Source organism: Poecile atricapillus, chromosome 1, assembly GCF_030490865.1.
Source record: "Poecile atricapillus isolate bPoeAtr1 chromosome 1, bPoeAtr1.hap1, whole genome shotgun sequence".
In the NCBI taxonomy this organism is placed as follows: Eukaryota; Metazoa; Chordata; class Aves; order Passeriformes; family Paridae; genus Poecile; species Poecile atricapillus.
The window spans coordinates 39,114,182-39,141,189 of record NC_081249.1 but is presented as its reverse complement, the minus strand read 5'-3'; the positions used below and the strand labels follow the sequence as shown (position 1 = coordinate 39,141,189).

Genomic DNA, 27,008 nt, shown 5'->3' with positions numbered 1-27,008 from the left:
GTACAAAAACCAGTCTTAAAATTATCGCAAAGCTCTCACCTTATGACTTTGAGGTTAGCTTTTGAGTGGTAATTTTTTTTTTTTTAGAATAGAAAACAACTGAGATGCTTTGGTGGGTAGGAAGGGAAATGCTATTAGGCATCAAGAAGTTGGTATGTCTTGCTGCTTTTTTGAATTTTGTGCTTGAAAGGAATTTAGCATTCAGCTACATTATCTGCATTGTAATAGCTGGTAATGGAAATACTTCCTTAAAACAAGGATCCAGTGTGATCTTCCAGGGAGTTTTGAAACTGCTCACATGTCATAGTGATTTTTTAAAAAAAACCAAATGTTTATATACTGTAACTTTCCATTACAAAGGCAGCTGGCATTTGGATAATAATGTTTATGTATGATAGTTAAGGGTCTTAATTCTCCATGCCTTTCTAAAAAAGAAACTTGTTATAAGACAATATGTGAGGTGATGTATATATTTTTTTGGATTATAAAAACATATTATAATATGAATAAGTGGTATATGTATTTGGACCAAGAGAAGAATGTTTAGTTTATTGAGAATTGTCAAATTAATTTTTCTTCAGATTAAAATAATGGGGTTCAAATTTGTTGTGGAATTGGAGCTCCATATGAGTGAGTAAAACAGAAGCTTTCCTTTCATTTATGTATTCAGCCTGTTCATTAAAAGATGTGCTAAATGGACCATGAAAGAAGCATTAATAGACAGCAGAAGTGTAAGATACCTTTAAAAATATGTAGGCTTACATAAACTAGTTGAGAGATAATACACTGCAAGAAGACCTTGAGATTATAGTATGAATGTAGTTTTAATTTTGTGAATGTCAAGAATTCTTGTAAGAACTGTTTGTATATCTGCGGTGAAGAGATTTGTTCCTTGCACAAAGGTCATTCTGTGTTTTCTGATCTAATGTTGAAGAATAAATAGCAGTGAAGATATAGTCCTGGAGCTGAAGAAAATTTGCTTGAAAGATCAAAGATAGAAACAACTTGAATCGCATTTTTGACTGTTTAACACTTAAATGAATCTCCATTTTTTAAAGTATAATGATGAATATTGCAAATTATAATAAATGTATTTACCTTACAGTATCACTAATGTCGATGTTGGGGACTTCATCTGTATTACAGCAAAATTCAAAGAACCTAATTATGCTCACCAAATCCCTGTTGTGCTCAATGTCATGTGGACATGTATAGTGAAAAGCTGGTTTATACTTTTTCCCCTTCCTCCAGTTCTGTTAGCATCTGAAGAAAATTAAAAAGGGGTAAGCTAAAAAAAATAATCAGGGAAGAAAAACCTGGGGTTCCAAATGGAAAACCTTAATGCCTGCAACCACAAGAAGGTCTCAATCCTCACTGTTCTTTAAAAAATGGAGACGTGCAAACAGTCCTTGTGGTTGGGTAAAGCAGTATTTAAAGGTATAGGCATTTGTCTCTCCTCTTTCCAATTACCTCCTAAGCTTCTGTAGTGGGAAGAGTCTTGTGCTCTTCACTAACAGCAGTGTTTCAACATAAAACTTATTTAAAATGTGACCAGCACAGGCCAAGAATTTTGATGCAATATGATGCTTGTGATGCAATGTAAGCTTAAGAGTCTACTTAATGTAACTTTTGTTTTGTTTTTTGTAAAGAATAAGCTCTTGATTTTAATTAATAAAAACCTATAGGTTTAGGGGCCTGGTATCTGTTCTGTAGTCCTTAAAATCAGAAGGCATGGTTGCCTGGAAAAGTGACACTGTTGGTTTTGGTTTCTATATTTTTTGGAACTTTCTCCTCCTATACATAATATTTTTGAATTCTTTTGGAATGTATATATATTCAGAGTGGAAAACATTATTTATTCCAGACATGAGTTAATGAGTTCCTTATTTTCACATTTCTTTCCTGTACTGAAAATCTTGTGAGCCAGGATCTTTGTTTGTTTGTTCTTCTAAAAGAAGTCAGTCCCAAGCACCAGCTCTAGTTCATAAGTACTTTTCTGTAGGTGAATATTTTGTCAAGTTACCTCATTTTTTTTTTTTTTTCAGCTGCCTTGTCAGTTCTGATTTAGTTTAGTTTTTTTATTTTTTAATTTCCAATTTGTTGGGGAGATGATGAGCATCAATTTTACACAAAGAGACAAATACATTCTTCAGGTTGTTTTTGTTCAAAAATATACACAGACTGAAACTTGGACATAGAGAAGGATTAAATTTAACTTGTCTCCAAGCAGTTAATGAAATCTTTTATTAAAATAAACATAGTTCATTGTGACATCATATTTAAAATAGTGACTTATTTTGTACTGAAAGTGGTGATTCTTATATTAAAACTTTGCCAAGCTAATCCTTTACATTCATAGTATCATGCTTTGTATCCACTTGAGATTGATTGATTCAGGTAGAGCCTGAAGTATGAGGCTTGGGGAAGGAGTTCAGCTGATGCAGAACTGTTTTTCAGCAATAGCTCTGCAACTTTGTCAAAATTTCTAATTTGAAGCAGGTCTTTCCCATCTTTCAGCTGATTAAAGGCGTACTTGTTTTGGAATTGGGAAAGATAGTTCTTTTTAACAAGTGATTACAGGCAGTGTTCATTTTTCTATAAGTTTCAATGATGGGGCCAGTTACTGTTTAGGAAGATGCTATAGAGCTTGCATGGTAAATTTGTTTCTGTCCTTGCCTTTCTTCCTCCTGAGATTCCAGCGTGAATATTTCAAGTCCTGCTCTAGCTCCTGCTGCCAATGATTCTTGAGTTGCTCCTACAAAGCAAGGAATGGGGCCCATAATACCACTTTACATCTTGTGCACATTTGTGGAAAGATGCAGTTTCATAATCTGTATAAACTAAAGTTTTCCTGCTGTTATAAGAAGGTGTTGGCCGTGGTCACATGTTCCTGCCATCTCCCTTGTTCTGGCACTACTATCCATGTAGTCATCTAGAGCAAACTTAAAAGTAATCTGGAAAGAGAAGTTAACAGAATGCAGTGGCCGAGGTGTGAAAAATGAAAAGCCTGGAGGTCAGGGCCCCACTTCTTTTGTGGCAGAATGGCTTTAAATTCTAACTTTGTTACTATGGTAGAGCACTTCTCACTGTTAATAACTAAATTTCCCCTTGGGCTGAGCCCATCAGAAGAAGCCTCTTGCTGCTGCCTGATGTATTGTTAGCAGGTGACCACAAGGATGATGAAGGAACTTTGAGACTGTAAAATTGGCCCTTCAAGGGCTGAGCATGTTGTGTTATGCTGTGATGCAGTTGTGGTATCTCCTTGTCTCTGCCTCTGTTCTTTGGTGCAGGAGGTAAAATGTAGCCTTCTGTATATACTTACGGATGGTTTTTTCCTGCTTGTGTCTCAGAGTATATTCTACCTTTAAGGATTTTTTTATTTGAGAAATATCAGCATTCAATTTGCAAGTGAAAACCCAGTTTGCTAAGAATTTTGAGGTAATCCTAGCTCAGCAGGTAAATTGGAGGTTGTACTCCTGGAACTTAATGTATTTAATAATTTTTATGTAATTTAGCTGAACTATTAAAGTAGAAAAAATTTCCATGGTACTGTGGTCTTATTTACTTCTGAAACATCAGTTTGCATCAAAGTGAAACATAAAAATTTTGATTTTCTAATCTCTGTTTACTCTAGTTTCACTCCTCTCTTGCCTTTGAAAAGAAATAAATACCAGCTTTTCCAGAAAGATTGCCTTTTAATTTAGCAGGCTGATTCCCTCTACAGGCTAAAATTTTGAAATTTAGGGCCTGTAACTGTTTAAGCATGCTTAATTTCAAGCACATGCTTATTTACAGGATCCAGATTTGTTTGTCTAATTACTTTATAGCCTGAGTGAAGCCAGACTGTCCAACTCTCAGGCCCATCTGTTGGGAAGGAGGAGCTCGACTGTGTCTGTTCCAAAAAGCTGTTTTACCCATAGTCACCAGAAAAAATTTGTTTCAGATTTAGAGTTGGTGGTATTTGGGAATACATGGTAGGTACTTTTGTCACACTATCGTGAGCTCAGAATGGTTGTGGTTCATAGGAGCAGGACCACAAGGCCGTATCATGGATTGCTGCGTTTTAAGGGCCTGTAAATTCTCTGGTGCTACATATTGAAACAATTTATTGACTTGTTTTATTTATGACACTGAGCTAGTGAGAGGTTGTTGTCCTAAAGCTGTAGCATTCGGAATGATGTAATGCCTGTCCATCACATTTTGTTCCACAGGTTTAAATGTGCCAAATTCCACTATTACTCTCTCATACCAGCCAAGAAGTATAACTTATACATACTTTGAAAATAAGTTGAAACTTCTAATAATATTCAGTGGCATTTATTATCACATGTAATTCTTTGCCTTCAGGTAAAAATGAAATTAAATGGCCAAATCTGCACATTTCATTAATGTAAGACTATGCATAAGTAAAAACAGGTCTTAGTGGAAAACTCCAAATTTGTATATATGAGTATACAAGTCACATTACTTAAAAGAAAAATATTATTCCTAATTTTATTATCTTAAAGTTTGACTACGGAAGCACCTGAACCTTTTTTCTTAATTTTATTTGAACATCCACGTGTAAGAGGACAATGTAATCACACACATCTCTCTGCCCATAATATCTAATGTGAACTTCATATAAGTAGAGCAAAAATAGAAGCTGGAGGGAGAGCTATGTACATTGATGGTTAAAACATATAGAAAAAAAAAGAAGAATACTTTCTGAGAATTATTTCCAAGGGGAAAAAAAATCAATGAATTTTTCATTTACTTAAATGTAGTGTATTAAGCCTCTCTTGGTGGGCAGCAGTTCAGAGCTAGTTATCTTGCATTACAGGATAATTAATCCATAGTTTTCTCCAAGGAAATGTGTGTAAGATTTAAAGAAAATCTTCTATTAGTAATACTACTACATCAATCCTTTTGCAAAGAAACAGCAAAGGAGACAAGACAGAGCATGTTTAATGGAATTCCATGGAATGGTATCTTTGCTGTGACCATGGTGCCTGACGTTATCCCGCATGTACACTAGTACTTGCTCAGCTGATGAGAGGGCCTCACAGAAGTGCTCCCCTACCATCCTCTCTCAGATTGTAGCTTCTACTTCCAACTTCTTCCATGCCTGTGCTGGGCTAGGGAGTTCCCTCTTGTCCCTGCTTGCCCCCCAGCTGTGTTTTCCTAGCACTGTGCTGTATCCTATGTTGACCTAAGACAATTGGATAAGCTTGCCTTTCAGAGACGGGGACTTCTGGATTTTCTTTAAACAATTATTTCATTGATCTAATGGTTATCACTTGTCTGCAAAGCTAAAGGAACAGCATACTTTAGTACAGATGTATAAATGAATGGCTAGAGACATCAGTACCACCAGTTATTAGAGAGGAAAGATCAATATGAGAAGGCTTTGCTTTTTCTTAAGGAAATGGATGTAGTGAGATTCAGTAGGAGGATATATATCCCTTTATCTCAAACAAAATATGAGTCTTGTCTATTTTGTGTCAAGGGTTATGCCAGGCTATCTCTACTTTTAGTTGCTGTCCCTGTCCAGAGATTATGATCTTCCTGATATTATTCACTTAGCTCTGTGGAGTAAATGAGTTTGGAAAGGAACTCTGGAGACTGCTCCCTTTCTTGAAGTGGCATCAGCTGGAACAGGTTGCTTAGGTTCATATCCAGTTGAGTTTAGAATATCTCTAAGGATGGAAACTCCACAGCCTCTCTCAGCTACGCATTCCTGTGTTTGATCAACATCTTCCAGTATTCCTTGCCTTTCTAGATTGCAGCTATCTCACATGTGACCTGTCTTATCACCATTGCCATGGCAGTACCTCTGTAACTCCCAGTTTTTCCCTGCTAATGACTGCCACAGGCATCTCTGGTCACAAACATCATTTTCAGTGAGCCTCCCTCTACCTTTCCCTCCATGCTTTCCCCCATGTACCCTGTTAAATGTCTGGTGACAGTGTATTTGTTGACAGCTGTCCCTATTGCCCTTAACCCTTCGGGAGACTGTCCCTCAAAATCCTTTAAGAAGCCCCTTCCCCTTTAGTTATTTTTAGTTCACATGGTTCCCAAACTGCTGCTTGAGGTGTGAAAGTCAGGAGGAATTGGGCCCTGGGGTGGGAGTACTGACTTTTTGGGTCACTACTCTGTGACAGTTACTGTGACCAATGGGACAGCATCCCATCCTTAGGTTCTATAATGATTTTATGCCTGAGCAGCTATTGCCCCAGTCCTATCCTTCCCTTACATGTTTGATGTTTTGTGGTTTTTAGTAATTACACGGTCAATATGTCCTGGCTTTGGTGGAAGACAGTCTGTTGGTTCAGTGAATTAAACCTGGTTTGGTGTGGTGATGATGAACAAACAAAATCACAAACAAACGTGTGCCCATATGCATTTTGTTACTGATATTTACTGCTTCTTTGGTGCTTAGATAATTGTGATTAATGTAACTAACAAAGTGATTTTTATTTTTTCATAAATATGCCTGTTTATCATTTAATGGTTTTTTTTGATTGTCAAAAATTAAATTTAATGCTGTTTAATGGCTCTCTTCTTGTGGGAAAATAACTCCAGTTTACTAACAAAATGTAGATACTTCCAGTTTTTTGATGTGAAATTGATGGTTTGTTCTGCATATTCTAGTGTAGTTTAGGGAGTCTTTATAAATGCTCTGAGGGTCTTCAAAACAATCTTTATCAAATGTTTGATGATGATTATTTCTGTTGACAGTAACACATGTCTAAATATCAGCAATCACAGGTATTTGACAGGAAGTAAATTTGTAACCTTGTGAGGACAGTGGAGCAGATTAAGTCCACTGGCCAGCTGAGAAAAGGACACTGTAGGTCAGAATGACGTTACTCATATTAGAATATGGTTAGGGCAGTGGGCTTTTAACAGTCTTGTTTTTATAAAGAATGTGGCTTATTCAGTGTCTTTGTTACAATGTCTGAGAAATGATGCTTTTTCAATGTAGTTTTTAGAGAAGATGATTACTGGGAAGATAATTCCAGGGTCACTTACCATCCTGGCTGTCAACACCAGGGTTTCTTATGCTTAAATCATCAGTAAATTCAGGGTCGTGTGAGCTTGGACAGTCATCATAAGTTTTCATTTGGTTTCTGGAAGAGCAGTATAAATATAATTATAGTCACCTGACTTTGAAAGCATTGTAGAATGTCTGGAGAAATACCAGACAAATTTTTTTCAACACACAGGCACACAATTAATGCCCTTTAACTGCAAACTCAGTGTAACATCTCAGTAACACAGTGCTAATCATTAATTACTCATTCACTTCTAAATATATTCTCATGTTTTGATTATTAATTTGGCCTCCCCTTTGAAAATTATACCACAAGCTACAGTATTGCAAAGTGCATTTACTGATCGAGCTATATGTTTGTGTTCTCTATTAATTTGCAAAGCTTCACATGCAGCTTTAGAACAGGAGAAATAGTGCGGTTGTATTAAGAGTATGCCTTGTGTCCATGCATTTTCTTTATGTGCTCTAACATTGGAGTTTTTGAACTGTTTGTTATTCTGCTGCTCTTCCCCACTCAACTTTCAGTTTGATACTGAAAATTTTGTATATGCCATAAACTTGAGTCCTTGGTAATGAGAGGTATTGCTTTGGCTAGAATGATGCTCCCCAGTTTTTCCTTCTCATCATTGTCCCGTTTTTTCTCCATAACTGCCTGGTTTTAATTTAGACTAATGTATATTTTTTGTTAAACATCTCATTGAGTATTTTCTGCCAAGCTGAAGGCTTTTTCCAGACTGAAAGCCAAATGGCCTAGAAAATGAAATGCTGCTTTCTCTGCTGAATTCAGTACAGTAATTCTAAGTGCTTTCCCCCCTCCAAACAAATAAAAATATGTAGCTTGAATCCTAATTTTCAAAAAAGTAAAGAGCTAATACACTCCAAGAGTAAATATCACTTGATTGTGTTTTGAAATGAAGTAGGTTTGGAATGAAATAGGTTTGGCTAGTTGTCGCTCAAATGTATTCTTTAATTGATAAGATAGAGTATTTATTGATAAGCAAGGGGTTTTTCTTACCTTGCTAACATACTCAGGCTGGCTTTGTGCAACACAGGCATATTACATTTTAAACTAAGTTTCAATTAATGATTAAACAAATGCTGCTTTTACATTAGGCAAAATCCTGTGTGGTCATGCAACTGATAGAACTATTTTGTGTTGCATGAAAAATGAAATGGTCTTCCTGAGGCTGGATGATCGGGAGGACTAAGATTACACTTGTTTGCCATTTCCTTTGTGCATACCTGATTTCTTCTCTTTATCTTCGTGTAATCAGCAGCTATATCCATTGCCAGGATCTAATTGAACTTAATGAAGAAAGAGGTTCTGCTGTTAAGCTTCTGCATTTTCTGCTCTTTGTGCTGCTCAGGGTGCTAAAAAGAGATGAGTTAACATAAACCTGAGTAGGCTGTTTAACCTTCTTTCTCTTCTGGAAATGTAGATGCAATAACATTTGCAGCTGAAAAGGCTTATTCGCAGTTTCTAATGTTTAAGGATGCAAATGAAGCATTTTGTCTTTTCTGTCGCCTGGAGGTGTTAAGCAAGGAAACAGAAAGAGGTTTCTAGGATTAGTTCCACAGATTTCTTTTATCATGTAAAAATCAAGGGTGGTTTCAATGCCATGAAGTGAAGAAAAGCAATATGGAAACCATCCAGGGAAAATTCTTAAGTTTAGTTTGTTTCTCCCTAAATTTTTTGGGCATTCCCTACTACTGATATAGGTGACTACTCAAAACTCTTTCTAGCATACCAGGGCTAAGTTCCTGTGCCTCGGGTGGTGTCTGTGTAGTGTTTCATATATGGTGAAGTAATTAATCAGTTACAATGGCATGGCATGCAAACTTCTGTATGTTCAAATTTTATAGTTTGTGTTTGAGAAATGCTTCTGAACAGTTAATTCAATATTGCATTTAGGTCCTGGACAAACCTGTAATATATAGACCATCTAAAGCCTTAAATTTGTTTCAAACTGAAATTATCAACTAAGACTTCAGGTTGCTGAACAGATCCAAAGTGAAAACTTGTAAGTATAGAGCCACAGAGGTGGTACTTGTTCTCAGTGTCTTGTGCTTTGAGCCCTTGGAAACAGCTGACTCTGCTTCTTTTTACTTGCAAAGGTATGACTGGGAACTATGTCTTTTACTAATAAATTACAAAATGCATTATGAACTTTTTGGTAAAGGAGAGTTTTTAGTTTCAAAATGCAGAATTTAATCAGTGCAAGCACATTCACCCTTTCTACATATAATTCATGATAATAGTTCACAACTTGTATCTTGTTAAGGACATTGCCTACAGGTCAGTCTGGTTCTTAGTTTTGACTTTGTAAATTTACCACTTCTGTGGAATTAGGAGATGACTTTAAAGTTTATTTAAGAAATTATTTTCCATGCAGCATTAGTGCTTAAGGTGATGCTGACCATTTGGAGTTATTCTGGCCACTCTCGGGTGTTTATGCAGAAGGTTGTGTACCTTTTCTGTGGTGTACACATTTTTGGACACTAGAGTTAAGTTGCTTTAGATTGTTTATACTGGCTTAGCAACTGTGCCTTTGTTTAAGCTGAACTTTAGAGTAGTCTAACAAATTGAGTCCTCTCTTTCCACCTCCAGTATTTGAATATACATATACGACATTTAAAAAAAACCATAATTATACCTATCTTTCTATTTATTATATGTAACTATATGCTGTTTCTACATTCTATTCCTAGCTTGCTTTACAGAAGGCATATTTGGGGCCTGGATAAAACTTGTTTTCATTTGGACCTGCAGAAGTTTGTTTGGCCTTACTAGTAACTGATTAATGGATTTGTATGCCTCTGCATATTTGAGACTATACTTTGGAGACAGGTATTAACAGATTCATACCAGGGTTAAATAAATCAGTTAATATTTCTTAGAATGATGGTCTAAAGGGAGTATATTAACACATCTCCCTCCCCATGGTAAATGTTAAACATGGAACTGGCATCGATTGGCTTATTTTCAAGTAAATGAGTGTATTCTACTTTTCATTTTTTTTGGGTATTGGTGCCCAGCAATTTTCTTCTTTTCTTAAGGTATGGTTGGAAAATGCTTTAGTATTCTTTAAATTAATTTTTAAGAACTGAGGCAAACTTCTTGCAGCTGTATTCAATTTTAGGTAAAGCCTTTTTATTCTGCTAACTTTTTCTTTTCAAAGGAAACACTTCCAATGTATTACTTTCTCTTAAAGTACGTACTCCTGTTTGAGACAGTGAGTACAGATATTTAAAGTGGCACAGTACTGAGTCACAGGTAGTGACATAACTTGTGTGAGGAGTTCTGACTTCTACATTGTAGTGGGTTTTGGAGCCAAGTAACAGTTCTGATTTTGAAGCAGAATTTGGAAGAAGCCATGAGATCTGATAGGCTGGGCAGCACAGTTCTTTATTACCACCTTCCTCTGCAAGTTGCCTCAGGCACTGTTACTTTTCCAAGTGTCAATTTATATTTTGGTTTTGAGGCTAGGTGCTGTCACAGTCTGCCTGCCTTGAGCTTCTGCAGCTCAAGGTGATTGTAGTAATCCATCTCTTTTCAAAGATAAAACAAAAGCCAAACTTCTGCAGAAATAACTGCAGTAGTCAAAGGCAGGTGTAGTCAGAGGGACAGTAGGATGCTCTACAGCCCTTCCCTTCCCTCTCACATTTCTGTGCTTTTGCTTACGTCACATGCAGTCTTCACTCTACCATAAGCCTGTACAGAAGGCTTTAATTTATTTCAGCATGGCTCATTTTGAAAAAATACTTGTTCTAATGAGGCATGCTACTTGTATGTGTTGTCTTTTCTCTCATGTGTGTTTGTGTAAATGTGTGTGCATTGTAAAGATCCTTTGTCTTTAGAAGTTCTGCTTATTTCATCGTAAACAAGATTGGAGGAACTTTTCTTCACTGAACTGATGAAGAGTTACTGCTTGGTGATCCATAACAGGCTTTTTACTGATTCAGGCCCTTCGCAGCTTAAAATTAAACAGCAGAAAATGAAATTTTCTATTTATTGGTACTAAATTTGCAGGTTGATGCCCACACAAATAATTTGCCACTCCTTTGCATGCTCTTAATTTTGAGCCTTCAAGACTGCAGCAACAAGGCACAAGCAGTTGAGCTGATAGGTCGTTTGTGTGCATCTCAGCAGAAAGTTTCAGGATGTTTTTTCATGTCCACCACAATCTATGTAGAGCATTTTACCAATTCAGTATTTCCTAAATTACTGAGTGGATGCTTCTTATTATGTATTCCTATAGTAGATTTCCTTGGGAGATTCCTTCCCAATGTGGAATGGACAGTTCCTGAATTCTGAAGTGTTTTACGTACCTGCCTTTTTCAAATTATGTCAGTGTGCCTCTGGTAGTGGTGGTGTTTGTGGTTTTGGTTTTTTTTTTCCCCCCTGCTAGTACTCCTGAATCTTGTCTGCCTTTGGATGTTTCATCTGAATTTTTCTGTTTTGCTTGGTTTTTTCCTAGGTTGTTTGTACCTCTGTTGGACCTTCCTTTTGCTGCCAGCTCAGCTTTTCAGCCCTGCATTTAGCCCATGTGACTTAGAGACTTTTTAGCCCAACTGTCTATTCCGGTCATCTTTGAGGTGTGCTGCTTATCTGCTCTTCTTTGTATGTGCCTGCAGGCAGCTGCACGTACAGGTTTGTGTCCTTCTGGTGATCTATGAGCTGTACGTGGGGGATTTGATTTGTGGATGATCCCAATTTTTCTGGAACACTGTGATTACCAGACTACTTGTGCCTGTTTCCTTCTCCTGTGGGTCTGCCTCCTTGACTGGTTGTGTGTCAAGAGGGAGTATAATGGTGAAATAATTCATCAGCTGCATGTAATTTCTCCGGTGAAGAAAACTTGAGGGTTAAGACAGAACTCCTTTGAAAACCAGATCTATGATAAAGTTTCTACTGAAGTTCTTATCTGTGGATCTTCCTTCATAATGTTACCAGTAAGTGTGGTAACTTGTGCTGCCCACACTTGCTGATCTTGCTGTTACCTCACTGCCACAGAATCTTGTTTCTGTTTCTCTTCTGCCCCTAAGATGTTGGAGTACTTAATACAACATGTCAGAGTTGTTTTAAGCAGTGGCTTTGATGCTTCTAACTTCAGCCATTCTGTGATTCAAACAGTGCTTCTCAGAGAAGCATCATGTTTGATTTTTAAAACAAAACTTAAAACAGTAATGCAGATTTGACAAGAAGAGCAGGTCATTATGGCAACATACAGCCACCCTCCAGAGCCACCTCAGAGTTTAAGGATGTGCCATCCTCCCAGAGAAGGTTCGTGTTCCCAGTTGAATGCACCAGCAGCTCATGGTCCTTCCTTCAGTGCCCACTAAGCTTCTCTGTTTAGCTCATTTTATCTCATGGAAGTGAAGGAAAACACTTCTTACACAAAAAACTAAGCCATTGTCTGCCATGTTGGTCAGCTAAGTCAGCTGAGGAGTGTTTAAGCCTGCCTTTAGAGAAGGGGGATAGATAGGACTATGGGCAGGCATGTGCAGGAGGGGGAGGAGAGAGAATGAGGGAAGAGGAACTCTGTCAGTCGCCTCAGTCACTTGAGGGCTGTTCCTGTCTTCTGTAGATATCACCCTGAGTTGAAAATATCATATGTAAGTCTGAATTTGAGAACCTATGATTCAGTAGCAGCATGCAACAAATTGTTTGGGTTCTCCTATAAGTTTCATGAACTTGTTTAAAACCAGCTCTGTGTTTACATAGAAAAGCTTCTTTTCAGTAAACCAGAGCAGCTACAAATGCTTCTGAGACATCTCTATCCTCTTAGCCATTTCTTCCTCAGAGATGGGAAATACTTTCTTAAAGTATAATTTCTTAGTCATTTCAGGTACTAGGGAATGAACAAGCACAAAGCCTGCATTATTGTCGCTGCTTCTGTGTGGTAAGATAACTATAGGGGCTCCTGCACCTGGAAGCAGTTGGGCACTTGGAATATGTTTTGCCACATCAGCATGCTGTGAGTGGAAAAATCCCCTCATCACATGATCCCGAAAGAGATTCTTGATAGCAGTGTTTTTGTACATGACGTATCTCCTTGTTGGTTGAAGCTGCTCCTCTTAAGCTGATGTTACATGCAGATTCAAATATCTTGGCTCAAATGAGGACACAAAATAATGTGTTTAATTGTCCATAACTAACATAGTAAAAGACAGAGGATAAGTTTTAGTATCACTTGTTTTGTCTAAAGCTGAGTTGGAACTGTTCAATCATTTCCTGCAGCTCCAGGAGGCCTGGCAGTGAGTTGGCTGCTTTGCCACAGATTCATAAGCCCACAGAAGAGTATACATTGCCAAGTATATGTGTGTAAAAGTTGTTTATGCAGTTTTCCCTCCTTCATGCTTTCTATCTTTAGTTCTGCTTTGGCTGTCACTCAGACTGAATCCACTGCTGACTGTATAATACAGTAAGTGTGAATATCTACATTCATAATTTCCAGGAGGAGATGCAAAGGAAACTCCTCTTCTAGACTTAGTCTCTTCAATTACCTCAGGGTCCACAGGAGTTTGTCCAATGGGCAGGTCCTTTCCAGATGGTGAGAGTGTGACGACTTACACTAACACAGGTCTGTTTGGCCCACTGTGTTCCCAGAGCAGTCAGATGTTTGACAGATGGTGGCTGTGATGTCACATAAACTCAACCATGAACTTCTGAAATGGATTTTCCAAGTCCTGCCTTTGCTTTTTGTACTTTGACACTGTGTTTAGTTTTTGCTATGTTAGGGATTCTGCATTCTCTGAGGCTAGGCTAAGACTTTTGTCTGGCTTAAAGAAAACCACTCACCAAACAAAAAGGAAGGGAGAATAAACTGCTTGCAGTTCTTATGGCATGACTATTAGACCTATTGTTGCTGCTTTCAAAAATAATGGGCTGTTGGGGAAAACTCTTCAATATCTACTACTTAAGACAACTAACAAATAACTTTTTTTGCACAAATTTATTGTTAAGTTGTTCTTTTATAAAATATTCCTTACTATGTGCCTATGCCTTTGATTATGCAAAGGAGGGCAGTGATACACAGATATCACAGGGATGTTTGTAAACAAAATGCTGGTACTTGTTTATGGTGAAACTTGATGTGTTTTCTGCAGCCAGATAATTAGTCTTCAGTGCTGAAATATGCTGCTGAATGTGTGGAGGAGTAACAGAAGTTTTGGAAAAACTTGTTTGATAAGCATTGTGTGAGCTTGTGTATGTACAGCAGAGGTTTTAGTACTTGCTGCCACACTGATGAGTCTGTGTGTGAACAAACTGTTAAATCTTTGTGAGAGCTGAGGGTGCTACCACCACATTCTTTCTTATGGTCTGTTTTTGGCACTTTCAGTATTGGCCTGTAGACTTTTGAATGGATTGTTTAATGCATTGTGTGACTGTGGGCAATGAAGAAGCTGGGGCACTTTTATGGTGATGAGCTGAGAAGCTTTGGTAGAGGGCTTGAGTGAGCATCTTTGAGTGTTGGGGTATTAAATTACTGTAGCAAGACTTGCGAGACTTTGTTTAATAGTGCCTTAAGCTGACAAAGTCTTTCTTTAAATGTGCTTAACTAAAGTTAATTTCAAGTCATGTCAGAGAATGCATACCTTTCCTGTGTAAGAGATGGTTAGACACACTGCCTGGAAATCAGCAGAACCTCTTAGGTTTGTTAACTTATTTTTGGTTTATGGATGTTGCAGAATCAAATTGTTTTAGGTGCTCTGTGTTATCATATTAAGTTAAACTATTTTGTTTGAGATTGTTGATGGGGAAATAACTGGCTGTGGTGACTGCCCCAGCTGACTGATGTTATGAGGGAATAGCTGGTGGTATGATGCTGCTGCTTGTGCACCATTAAAGAGCTGATCTGTGCAAGGTACAGAGGTTTGAAGCAATTAAAGCCAAAAGCTGCGTATGTAGACACACTCAGTTTGTAAATTGTGAGTTATGAAAAGTATACATTAAAAAAGACAAAGATGCAGGTTGCAACAGGTGATATTTGCATTCGAGTAATGTGAATCTGCTGCACATCATCTGGTACTTAATTTTTAGTAAGTATTACGGGCTGTATCCATGTGGAATGTTACAGCTCTACAGGATTAATGTAGTAAATGTTTTGGATGCAGAGATTAATTTCTTGAAATGGCCTGCAGTGTTCCTTCTCAGGTGGTTCATTAATCTCTCCTGAATGGTACTGTTCTCTTCTTATCCAGCTATCTAGACAGGAACAGGGAGTGATCAGGGCACTTTGGAAGTCCATGCCACAAATCAGGGAGATGAGACAGTAGGTCAAGCATGATGTCCCATATGGGCATTTGGCTGGAAAGCTGGATGCTTGCTGATGCCATCAATGTAATTTTTATCTTCCCCTGTGACCTCCAGTTTGAATGGAGATTTTAAATTTTCTGTCAGAACAAAGAGGAGAAAAGAGAAATACGTAAGAGTATGGAAGTATACTGCAAGCCTCAGGTCTGGAATGGCCTTTTATGGCAGCAAAAGTTTTGAACCTGCTATCTTGACCTCTGGAGATCTCATGTTTTTGATAGTAAACTGAGAAGAAAGTGAGGAGAGGGAGCAATACATGGTGAAGTTCGAAGTGGTATTGGTCAGGATGCAAATGCCAGTGTTGTGGCAGAAGCTGTGGAAACAAGGTGTTTCCAGGTTAGAAGTGATACAAGAGGGACAGTGTAAGCTCCACTTGTCAAGCATGTGGATCCTTTTCCACAAGGCTTTTTGAGACTGGAATACAGAATGACAGAAGACTCTGCCCAACCTCTAGGTGTATGCAAGTACCTATTTGTGCCTCTTGTTAAGAGAGGAAGAAGTATGAGTTTTCAGGTTGTTTCTGAAACAGTCAGCTCCAAACTTTGTCACTGTGGTTTCACTCATCAACTCCTTGCTTTGTTTCCCTTCTCCTTTAAAAAGTGAATTTCTTGAAGTGCCAAAGGACCTGAACACTAAATAATTATAGATCTGCACCCTTGTTTTGGTCCTCCTGTCTCTTCCTTCTTATTGCAGTCTTCCCAACTTTCTAAGAGAGCTATTAATCAAGTTGTTAATTCCTGAGTTGCTAAGATAAGAAGCCAATGCAGTAGAGAAGAGGTGGGCAGAGATAAACCCCCAGATGTTTCATTGTGAGTCAAAGTTAACAATCCTTTGATATAGCAGAACTGATGCTCTGCATTTGGTTTGGGTGTCCTTGCACTGAACTTCCTCGTGTGTCTGTCATGCTCGCGTGTTCTTTTCTGGATGATCTCCTGTTAGCTAGTACAGTATGAAATAATCTACACACATCTGCTGCTGTTACACTGGTCCTGCTAAGAAGCTGCTGACAGAGCAAACTCCTGTGTGTGTTGGGATCTCTTGGCTGTTATAAGATCACAAATAGGAGGATGTTTCCCAACTTAAACATATTTTTCCTATGTTCTGGGATTGGATCATGTACTACCATCACATAAATACACCAAACTCCAACAAATGACTTTTTATCATTAGTGACTGTAACTATATGATTTGTGTAGCACACATATGTGTCAGAAAGACAAAATACTAAGGCATAAATTGTGATATGAGAAACTGCTATTTGCCATTTTATTAATATTGGTATTAGGTTAGGTGCCCATTGGCTAGAAACAAGTAGTTTTTAGACATTTTACAGGTGTCTTAGGATTGGGGAGAAGAAAATAATTGTAACTTGGAAAAATTGTGCAAGGCTTGATTTTTAAAAAAAAATTTATATTTTTTTCATCTTTACCCTTTTTTCATCTTCTCCTTCCACCTCCAGTTACCTGAAACACACGTGTGCTCGCTATTGCATCTGTAACTTTCAAGGAGTAGTTCTGATAGAATTGCCTTTAACTTACTGTAGTACTGACTTGAAGAGGTTTGAAAAAATGCCTCTATCTAAATAACCTTGCTTAAGTCTATTGTTGGCATAGGGAAATGGGAGGAAGAAACATGCAGTTCAGTGTTTTTGCCTACGTGTTGATGCTGAAGTATTAAAACACTGTTAACCCCTTTCCACATTATTATTGGAGAAGAGTTTCCTGAAAGAATCAGGAAATGTTATTTTACTTATTGCTATATTTTTAAGGTCTTAAGTATGTTGAGTAAAAGACTGCATTTTTATTGTGATGCTTCATTGAGGTTTGGTTTTAGGAATGCATACTAAATATAATTTTAGACTGCGTTATTTTTTGGCAAGTGCATCTTTGTAAATCACTTTTGGTTATTTCAATGGTGAATTAACAAGCCTGTTTTTTGAAGGGATATTTCTATCTTTCAGGCTGGAGTACTTCCACTTGCAGCTATTTTTCTCTGGCCTGGCTTTTGATTTATACAAATGCTAATTATAGGGCTTTGAATCTGTGTGTATACATAGTTTCACAAGGTCATACACATTTTTAATGAACTGTCTGAAATATTTATATATTGCTTTATTGTTATGTAAAGAGATCACTGTATTGTAAGTCTTGTTGCATTAGTCAGCTCAAAAGGAGAAAAAAGTTAATAGTAATATCTGTGTATAGAAAAACTGATTTTTATTTTTGTCTTCTAAAGTTTTATCTTCATTGTCTTTGCAGGCATCAGAAGGTGTCACCTTCATTGGACCTGACACACACGCTATTCAAGCTATGGGAGACAAGATTGAAAGCAAATTGTTAGCCAAGAATGCAAAGGTCAACACCATCCCTGGCTTTGATGGAGTAGTCAAGGTGAGAAATCATTTAATTACTGTCTGCCCACTGTAGGAACAGTGTCTAAATCAAAGTACACCTATTGAAGGTCTGATACAGAATCTAATTATAATTTCCTCTTCTTTTTCAGTAAAATGTAATTTAAAATGGAGTACAGATTTTTACTAACAAGAGAGCTTTGGAGAAGAGGAGAAAGTCCTTGATAATAAATGATGTATTAGGAGTTCTTCAGTAGAATCTCTAAAAATACTTTGCTTTAAATTTAACATGAAGGCGGGTAGATGTGTTAAATGTCAGGTGTAGATTTGACTTATTTGCACATCTTTACATTTCTCAGGTCTTCTTGTTGGCCAAGATTTTGACAGCTCTGAGTTAAGGGAAGTTTGTTAAACTTGTGTGAAGTTTCCATTTTATGGTCTGTTCTGATGGTGCATATTTTCATGTGTTGCAAAATTCAGGATGAGGATGGGATGGGGGTGACTTTGGTGGCTCTTTATCAGAATCTACAGCTAATGCTCTTTGTGTGGTTTTAGAAGGAATGTCTTCCAACAGTTTTGTAAAAAAAATTTGTTGTTTCTTTATAGTTTGTAGCATTAAATAAAATATATATTTGTTTTTGTTTCTTTTCTGCTATAGTGGTTGTGTTGGGCTCTTACAAGCTTTCCCGTGTGTCTTAATATATTGTCTATGTTACTATAGTTAAGCTTTTCTCTTTAAAAACCTTCATTGTATAAAACTAAAACTTGGCGCATTATAAAATGTTGGGTTCCTGGGTTGAAATTTTCTCTGCTTTACGTGTCAAATCAGATTTTATTTCAAATGAAGTCTGAGTATAACTTCAAGTTGCATGAGAAAGAGTGTAGTAGCTAAGCTGGGTTTTAAAAAACTCTGTTAAGAGACACAATACCCCCCCAAAACCAGACTAAAAGTGAAAGGCAAATACAGTACAACGGGGCTAAGCCTCCACCAAATTACCTAGTCCAGTGAGGCTGCCTGGAGAACTTGACTAGTGAGAGAGAATGATAAAATCACAAAATAGCTGAGGTCAGAATGCCCAAGAGAATTTTTCAGTACTTGTGATGGAAATGCATGATACTTGTATATCTGATAGCAGGATAATGCCATGATACTTGTATATCTGATAGCAGGATAATGCTGCAACAGGTAAAAGTGCAAAGACTTCTTTCTCTTCTGGAGGACTCCTTATGTGTTTTGGTCTGGCATTCTCGCCATGCTGAAGTCTGGGACTGGCAAATTGGCAAATTTCAGGTTTTTGCTGCATGTTTAGCAGTCCCCTGTGTATGTGGTCCTTTAGCACTCGTATGCCTTAACAGCAGTAGAGCTGTTGCGCATAACATTCTCTGTCTGATCTCCTCTACATTCTTCTAGGAATCCTGAAAATAACTTCCAGAAAAGCATCTAGCTAGGAGATAGCTTTGAATTAATCATTTAAACACTACAAAATATTCCCTAATGCAGAATTAAATAGTCAAAATGCTGGTTTTCTCATTGTATCAAGTTAAAACTTATGTAAAGATCTATTACTCTGCTTATAAAAAAACCCACACATGATGAAGTAGGGTAATGGTTAATGAACAGGTAGTCCTATAACCAGTGCAGCTGAGCTGCTTTCTTGTATGCATGCGTTTCACAGACCTTCAGTTCACTGTTTTTGATGATTACTTGAAGTTCCTGACATCAAAACTGAAGTGATGTGGTTGGCAATGGGCTATATGCCACAATACCCTTAAAACCAAATGAACTGGAGTGTAGGACTGAGTTGACAACTCCAGTCCTCTGCTATTGAAAGGAGCTCTGTGGTAGCTGCTTAATCCCAAGGTATCCACATCATACCAGTTTCACATACCTCAGCCCTGCACGAGTTCTGATTATCTGAAGAAGGCTGATGAAAAAGAGTACATATCTTAAAAAAATACCCAAACCTTATTTGGTGCCCACCAAATAAGCAAATGCAAAGTTCACAGATATTGCCAGCATTGTAGTCTCCATCAAGAAGTGGAGTTGCAAATTTTAGGCTAACCAGTGCTTTGATTACCAATTATAGGAAATAAAGCTGCTGATAATTGATAGTGTCATACTTGCTATGGATCTAAATATGTGCCTCTGTTTGTTCTTTGATTTCCTTCCTGTGACAATGTTCTTTGCTCAAATGAATACCCAAATAATTAGGTCATACAGGATGCCTGATCTTTGGTTAGAGCATGATACACTATTTTGCAAATTCAGACTAAGATAGGACGAACAAAGCTGCATGATACCAGCTCTAATCAGAACTATAACACACAAGGAGCTGGACGCTGTTTAGGATTTCTGCCATTTTGTGGGAGACCTATTTTAGTCACAGTTTTGAAGCTTTCAAAGTCTTTGAGGGCTCTTTTTCCTGAGAAATAAAAATTTTGAAAGTCTTAGGAAGGACTTAAATGTCTGCTTGATGCTTAAGGTGATTAGAGGTTGCTTCAGCTTTAAAGTGGAGTTTACTAAAGCTGGAGGAAAACTGCCTTCATGCCTCTGACAATGCTAGATATTAAGGCAGATCTGTTGCATGTATTCTTTGTGGATGAATCGTTGAAGCAAACACAGAGTAACAACTTCTGGTGCTTTATTATTCAACTCAGGACTGCCCTGAAAATCTTTGTTAATAGAAGGGTTGTCTTTATCTTTGTTAAACAGTACTGGGGATACTTAGGTCCTTCATGAATAAAGGAAATTTTTCCTCTGTTATGTTGCTTAGCACTTAGACATAGAAGACACTGTAGTTGCTAAGGTTTTGTAATATCTTGGAGAAGTCGAGTGCAGAAAAATTCCCAGTGAGTCAAAATTAAATTAGAAATTTAAAAGAAGGAAGCCCTTCATCAGTATACTTAAAGCTGGAAGGACTGAAGAAGAGGTGCTTGGCATAACAGACACAGCTAACTGTTCTTGTAGTGGCAAATGCTCTAGCAGATATGAAACTGAGAGTGGAAAGATGTAGAATGGAGAGGGCAGTTTGACAAAGAGTGATTTTCTTCTCATCCCTGGTTCAGTTTCTCAGTTGGTTGGGGCAAGGGTTATCCAGTTTAAGCATGTAAGGAACCGGAGTCTTGTTCTGTCAGCTAGAGAGCTAACAAAAGCATTCAAAGGTAATTAATTTCAAAATGTGTAACTACAATTAGTTTTATAAAATCCGTTTGGGAGAGGTAGTGGTAAATGGTTTTAATCAAAAGAATTAGCATTAGTCCATGTGAGCAGTGGCTATACTAAAGTTAGGGCTGAAATGATGTATTGACTGTAAACAACTAAAGGGCGTAAGAGACTATAAAGTAGAGGCTGAGTAATGAGCATAAGAACATGCTGTGGTGAAAAACTGGCAAAGGAATGGCAAGGGTAGAATGATTTTTGTATTGTTTCACCATATACAGTCAGTTTGGTTTTATGGCTGGTAGAACACAGCTGGATGTAGACACAGAAGAATAATGTCTGTGTCTACGTAGTTTCAGTGATGTCAGTAAACACATTAGAGGTCTTCAGTAAGGCCCTTAATTTACTGTAGTTAAGTTTTGGGTACCTGTTTTAGCTGAATTTTTGCATTGGGATATTGACATTAGGATTGAATGATCATTATTTATAGTTGGAGATGTCATTAAGAGGCTGGATATGAACTGGAGGGTCTCTAAGGCTAACACCCTCAGCCATGAAAACCATTATGCAGTTCTTCATAATTAATACAATGTTTCACAGTTCTTGGAGTCACTTCATCAGCTTTATCCTGTCATTCCCCTACATGGAGGCAGTTTTGTTTTTTTGTCTCCACCTGCTGGTACCAGGTTGAGAGGCATGTGCATGAAAGTAGGAGGTTAGGAATTCTTACGCTAAAGGAGTATTTTATGTCTCTTTAACTTAATGGAATCACCTATTTGTGAAAACACTATGACATAATTTTATAACTCTTAGGATTTTTATTAACCTCTACCATTACTTGAACATTTTTATTTGTACAATAAAAGGTGGTGCTAAAATTATATATTTCTTTATAGTCTCCAGTTTATTTTGGGAAAATAGTAGTGTAGGTAATGTGCTTTTGGAGGAAACAGCAGTAAATCGTTGAGGACTTATGCTTTTAAAAAATAATTTAAAGTGTTTTTAGTACCAGTGTGGTTTTGTATATTTTGTACATATGGACACGTGTGTTAGGCAGTATCATAGCATTTGGTTTCTTGTTCCTCTTGTGCAAATACTGTCATAAGTTTTATGTACCAAAAAGCTAAAATAACTGTCCAAACTTTTTCTGATTACTCAAACTGCTTCTGTATTTATATAATCCGCAAGTGAAATTCATGATATTTTAAGCATACATTCAACATACCTTATGGCAAAAGATCAAAAGACCACAGATTGCAATGCGTCATTTTTTTATTGTTATTAATTTTACTCTTTAAATCACAGCATATTTTTTGTTTTCTGGTTCAGAAATGCTCTTTGAAAGCGAAAATTTGAGTATGCGTGGATTTTAATTTTTTTTCCTTGTATCTTAAAGTTTGGGTTCTAATATGTTAGAACTGTAAAAGAAACAGATGTTGAAACAGTGTAAATTAATAACTATGCTGGGCAGATGACTAGAGTCTTTTCAAAACAGAACTCAGACAATTAGTGCCGCTGATACCAATCTGCTTGTTACTTAAAGTTGTTGTATGCGTGTGTAAAAATACAGTGGCAGTGAAAAGTTCCCCTATAATGATTTGCAGCTTGTCTTCCTGTGGACTACAGTGTATCAGTTAGCCACTTGTTTGCAGGTAACTAAGTGAAAAAAGATTACCCTGTTTGCTTCCCCCCCTTAATTCTATTTTGCAAATATATGGGGGAATTTGCAAGAGAAAAGAAATGTAAAAGTTTCCTTCTCAACTATAATCGTGGCTCTTTATCAGTCATCAGTCTTCCTGCATTTTGTTCAAGAGGCTCTAATTGTCTGCATTTGGCAGGTTTAACACTTCCTGACAGAGAGGCTATTAAGGGGAAGTATTCTCGCATAACTGTCACAGGCAGGAACAAAGAACCTTCAAACTCAATGTGTGGAAACCACTAACATTCTTAAATGACCCTTTTCATGCATTTTATCCCTTTAAGCTAAAATTTGGAGGGTGCAGGGTCATGGAAAGCAGCAAGGTGTAATAAAACAGTAAACTCTTGAGGTTTTTTTTTTTTTCGGGGGGGGGGCGGTGAGGGGCAGTTTTTTGTTTTTTGTTTTTTTTTTTTTTTTTGCTAGATTTATCTCTTGAGTTAAAAACAATTGTTATTTGGAAAAATCTCATTAACAGATGTGACTGGAGTAAAAAGACTTAAAACTGATGTTGCTTTCAGGACTGCTTTGAACTTAACAAGCACCGATTTGTGGAGCAGACTAGCTAATGAAAGGAAATTAAATTTTCTGACAACTTCCCCTGCCAGCCCCCTTATTCTTCATGGGGCTGTTACTAGGTACTGAAGACTTTTAAAGAGGATTTTGTTTTATTATTGGACATAAATGAACCAGGTATGAACATTTCTTATGTATTTTTTTAAAGTTCTGACCTGGGTGCTTTTAAAATGGATTGCCCTGAAAGCTTTAAAAATATCAGGTTTCAGTTTAATGTTCATAAGTCAGCCCCCATAGTTTCAGACACACTTAGCAGCTGGTGATTTCCAGACATTACTGCCTTCTATACAAATTTTTTAATGTATGTCATGGGATAGTATAAATATTATCAAATTTGGATGGAATTTTTAAGCTTAACCCATACCACTGTAATTTAACCCTTTTTCTTTCTGATTTTATATAATGGAAATATACTGTTATCAATTGAAATGACCAGAATGAACTACTGGAGGAGAATTGATTTGGTTATTGAAATGTAACTAATTCAGGTATTCTGGTTTTTATTCTGAGTTTTCCAGGACTTTTTTCTGTACCAGGCTACAGTAGTATGAGACAGCTGAAGCAATAGGTGGCATCAACAAAAGGATTTCTAAAGTTGACTTTCTAAAGTTGCAACTCTTACATGAAAACAATTATGGGAATCTTCTTCTTTCAAATACAGTTTAAATTTTTAAGGTTTATTTTGTCTTCAGAATGAAGAACTTCCAAAACTGAAGTGCTTGTTCTTTCATGAGTAAACAAAACCCATTTGTCTTTGAAGAAGTTCTACAAGGTTTTTTTCCTGAACTTGAATTACTCCCAAACAATAGAGAATCAACTCCCCCTACTGACAGCAACCAGGAAAACACAGTGAATACCTGTGAGGACAGAAACAAGCTGGTAGTGGACAAACTTTAACGATCTGATTTATGGTCCATTATTGATTGTAAACTTCTAAATTCAAGCATTAAATTCTTACAACTGCAGAAAATAATTTTGTGATCCTGGTTGTGTTTCCTGTCAGCTGATTCCTCGTTGCTTTGAGTTTCTCAGTGCACTAATGATGAGGTAGAATTTACATTCCACTTATGGTATTAATTTTGCATTCCTCTGGCTGAAAAGGGTCAGAAGGTTGTAAAATCAAACATTAAATGAATCGGAGGAGACAGTAGTGCAATATATGACTGCCCTCAGGACACAGTGCAATGGCTGATGGGATTAACGTTGGGTCTCATTTCCTGCTTTTACAGGATGCAGATGAAGCTGTCAGAATTGCAAGGGAAATTGGTAAGTTCTTAAATTAGCTATGGTGGGATTTGTGTGCCTCTCAGCAGACATGGTTGACTAAATTGAATGTGTAATAAGTAATCCCTATAGAACAAATAATGTTTTAATAGTTATTAAGTTCCCTGTTGCCCATAGGGCTGGAGGAATCTAGGCATTAATGCCCTGTCTCTTAAATCCTCACATTTGAGCTTTTCAAACTGGACCTTACAGAACAAGTGCAGCCATGATTTGTGGAATGAATGTAATATGCAGTAATGAGTACCTCACTAAAGGAGTTACCTAAAAGTATATCTGCAATTGAACATGATAGTCAGAAGTCAGGCATGGTACACTTCTCTTTATATGACACTGACACCAGTGATGTTATGATCTTCATTCTTCATTACTGTGTGGGCTACAGCTTGCTTGAATATAATCCAGAGCACCAGCATTCTGTGCTTACTGGAATAAAGTCACTATTCATCTTCTGAATATCTTACAGAATGGTGAAAAGAGCAACCAGCAAATGAGTCTGGGACTCATTTTGATGAAGGTTAAGTGTATTATGTTTTTAATGAGTTTTGGCTTTTATTTACTGAAGCTTGATATTAGTGAAAGTGCTAAACCATATGCTTGAAATTACACATGTTTTTAAATGCTTTCTATAAGAAGACTTTAATGCAGTAAAATATCTTATTTTTCTTTAATTTTTCTTTAATTTTCCCCTTGAGACTGCAACCATGAGAAACTATTTAGGTTTATCACAGGTAGATAAACAGCTTTTCACCTGTGACAAGAGCTATCGCTCTGCCTTTATGTGCCAGAAAGAAAGTGAGACTTGCACTGCCACAGGTAACTTCTAAGCAGTGTAAGATCTTTCTGCTTTCAGTTTAAGTTGGGGCTTTTACCCTGCACTGGTTAACTGCCCTGAAACCCCTCCTAGGTTTCCCTGACTTTTAAGGCTGACATAATTGAAGTCAGCGTTTCTGAGTCAGGCTTTGTGTCCTGGTTGTTAAATCCAGTGATAACTGATCACTGTCTTGGGAGCATTACCAAAAGAAAGAGTTTATTAACCAAAAGGGGACATTCAGAAGAGAACGATAAATAAGATTTGGTTTAGTCTTGCATAAAGACACAGTAATGTGACTTTATTTCAGTTCACTTTCTCTTCAATAATCTTTCTCGCTCTTGTGTTTTAAAGATTTCCTGCAAGTATTTTTTGAACAGTTTGATGAGTGTAAGTCAGAAGCCATGCAGTGACTTTCTAGACATGTTTTAAAATACATTCTTTTTTAATTTTCTTCTGAGTTCTTCTGGTGTTCTGTTGACTGGTTCCTGTCTTTGATATCAGTAGCACTTTGGAGGTCATTATATCAAGGCAGTCTTAAATCTGTGATAATAAAGTCAATTACAGACAGCTGGGTGGTGCTTTATTTAGATGGAAAATTCTTAAACTGTTTTGATATAACAAGGATTTGTACTATGATGCCATGTAGTGAAAGAAAAATGTCCCTTCTAGCTTTTTCCCCACCCATGTTTTGACAAGTTGATAAGTTCGGTTAAACTTGTGTCTAATTGTAACCACTGACCAGACAAAAACATAGTGATTTTAATTTCAAAGGATCTAAGGTAGAATGAAATTATTGTCTCCTAACATTATATATATATAATATATAAACACATTTTTAAATATTATATCTATAAACACATTATATATATATTATATGTATATATATAAAATGTGTTTGTCCTTGTATATAAAGCACTGTATATGCAGTGGAATACTTTCAGATTGTTTCTAATTTCACTAATCTAGAGTTTCAGTCTTCTAAGAAAGCGTAAGTAATTCTTAAAAAAATAACCATGGGTCAGCACTTAAAACAGTAAAAATGTGTGTGATGCTCTCTTGCTGCCTGTGTTTTTTTTTCTGTTTCTCCCTGCTGTGTTTTGGCCAAAGATTCAGTTGTAGTAGGCAAGGCAACTCAAGGTTGAGAACACAGCCCTTACGTATTTCAGTGATTATTATCTATGGATACACATTTTCTATAGGTGTGGGAGTGAAATCTTTTTGCCCCTGATTTGAGATGTTTTCCTGCCTTGTATAGAGAGAATGTGACAGGAAAACTAGGCTAAATCGGAAATTGGAAGAAGTTCAGCCACAAATTGCTGTATTGGCTCCTTTCTACTGTCTCTCTATTTGTTGGTGTGGGCTGTTGTGCTCTTCTGAACCTTTCTGTAGTGCTTAATTACATTGGCCCTTTTCCCATGCTGCTTTTAGGTCTGTTTGTAGAATTGTACATTAACAACTGTTGGATTCTTAATTCTGAAGCATCGATGAAACTCCAGAAAGTTTGACTCCTCTAATTGGAAGGATTGAACAGCTATGAAGTGCAGCCAGTTAAAACTAAATGAAAATCTGTACAAAACTGGAGATGAACAAGATGTTTTTTTGTCATGTTTCATTTGACATGGGTTTAGTTAGTGCTAGCATTTAATAATGGATATTGAAAAGAATCTTGTATCGCCACATGCAATATTGCTCAAACTGGTATTGCACAATGTGTACTGTGGTCTACTACCTGCAACTTGATAAAAATAGGTAAATGACAGCTAAAAACCATGGTGGCA

At 37.1% G+C, this 27,008-nt stretch overlaps 1 protein-coding gene across 1 annotated transcript in view; it reads left to right on the top strand.

Moving 5' to 3' along the window:
* PCCA (propionyl-CoA carboxylase subunit alpha) overlaps window positions 1–27,008 on the top strand; it is a 274,262-nt gene that overhangs the window by 58,585 nt on the left and 188,669 nt on the right. The window contains exons 7-8 of the mRNA XM_058833148.1: window positions 17,612–17,743; window positions 24,365–24,401. Of these exons, the coding sequence (XP_058689131.1) occupies window positions 17,612–17,743; window positions 24,365–24,401 (169 nt within the window). The remainder of the gene's footprint in view (window positions 1–17,611; window positions 17,744–24,364; window positions 24,402–27,008) is intronic.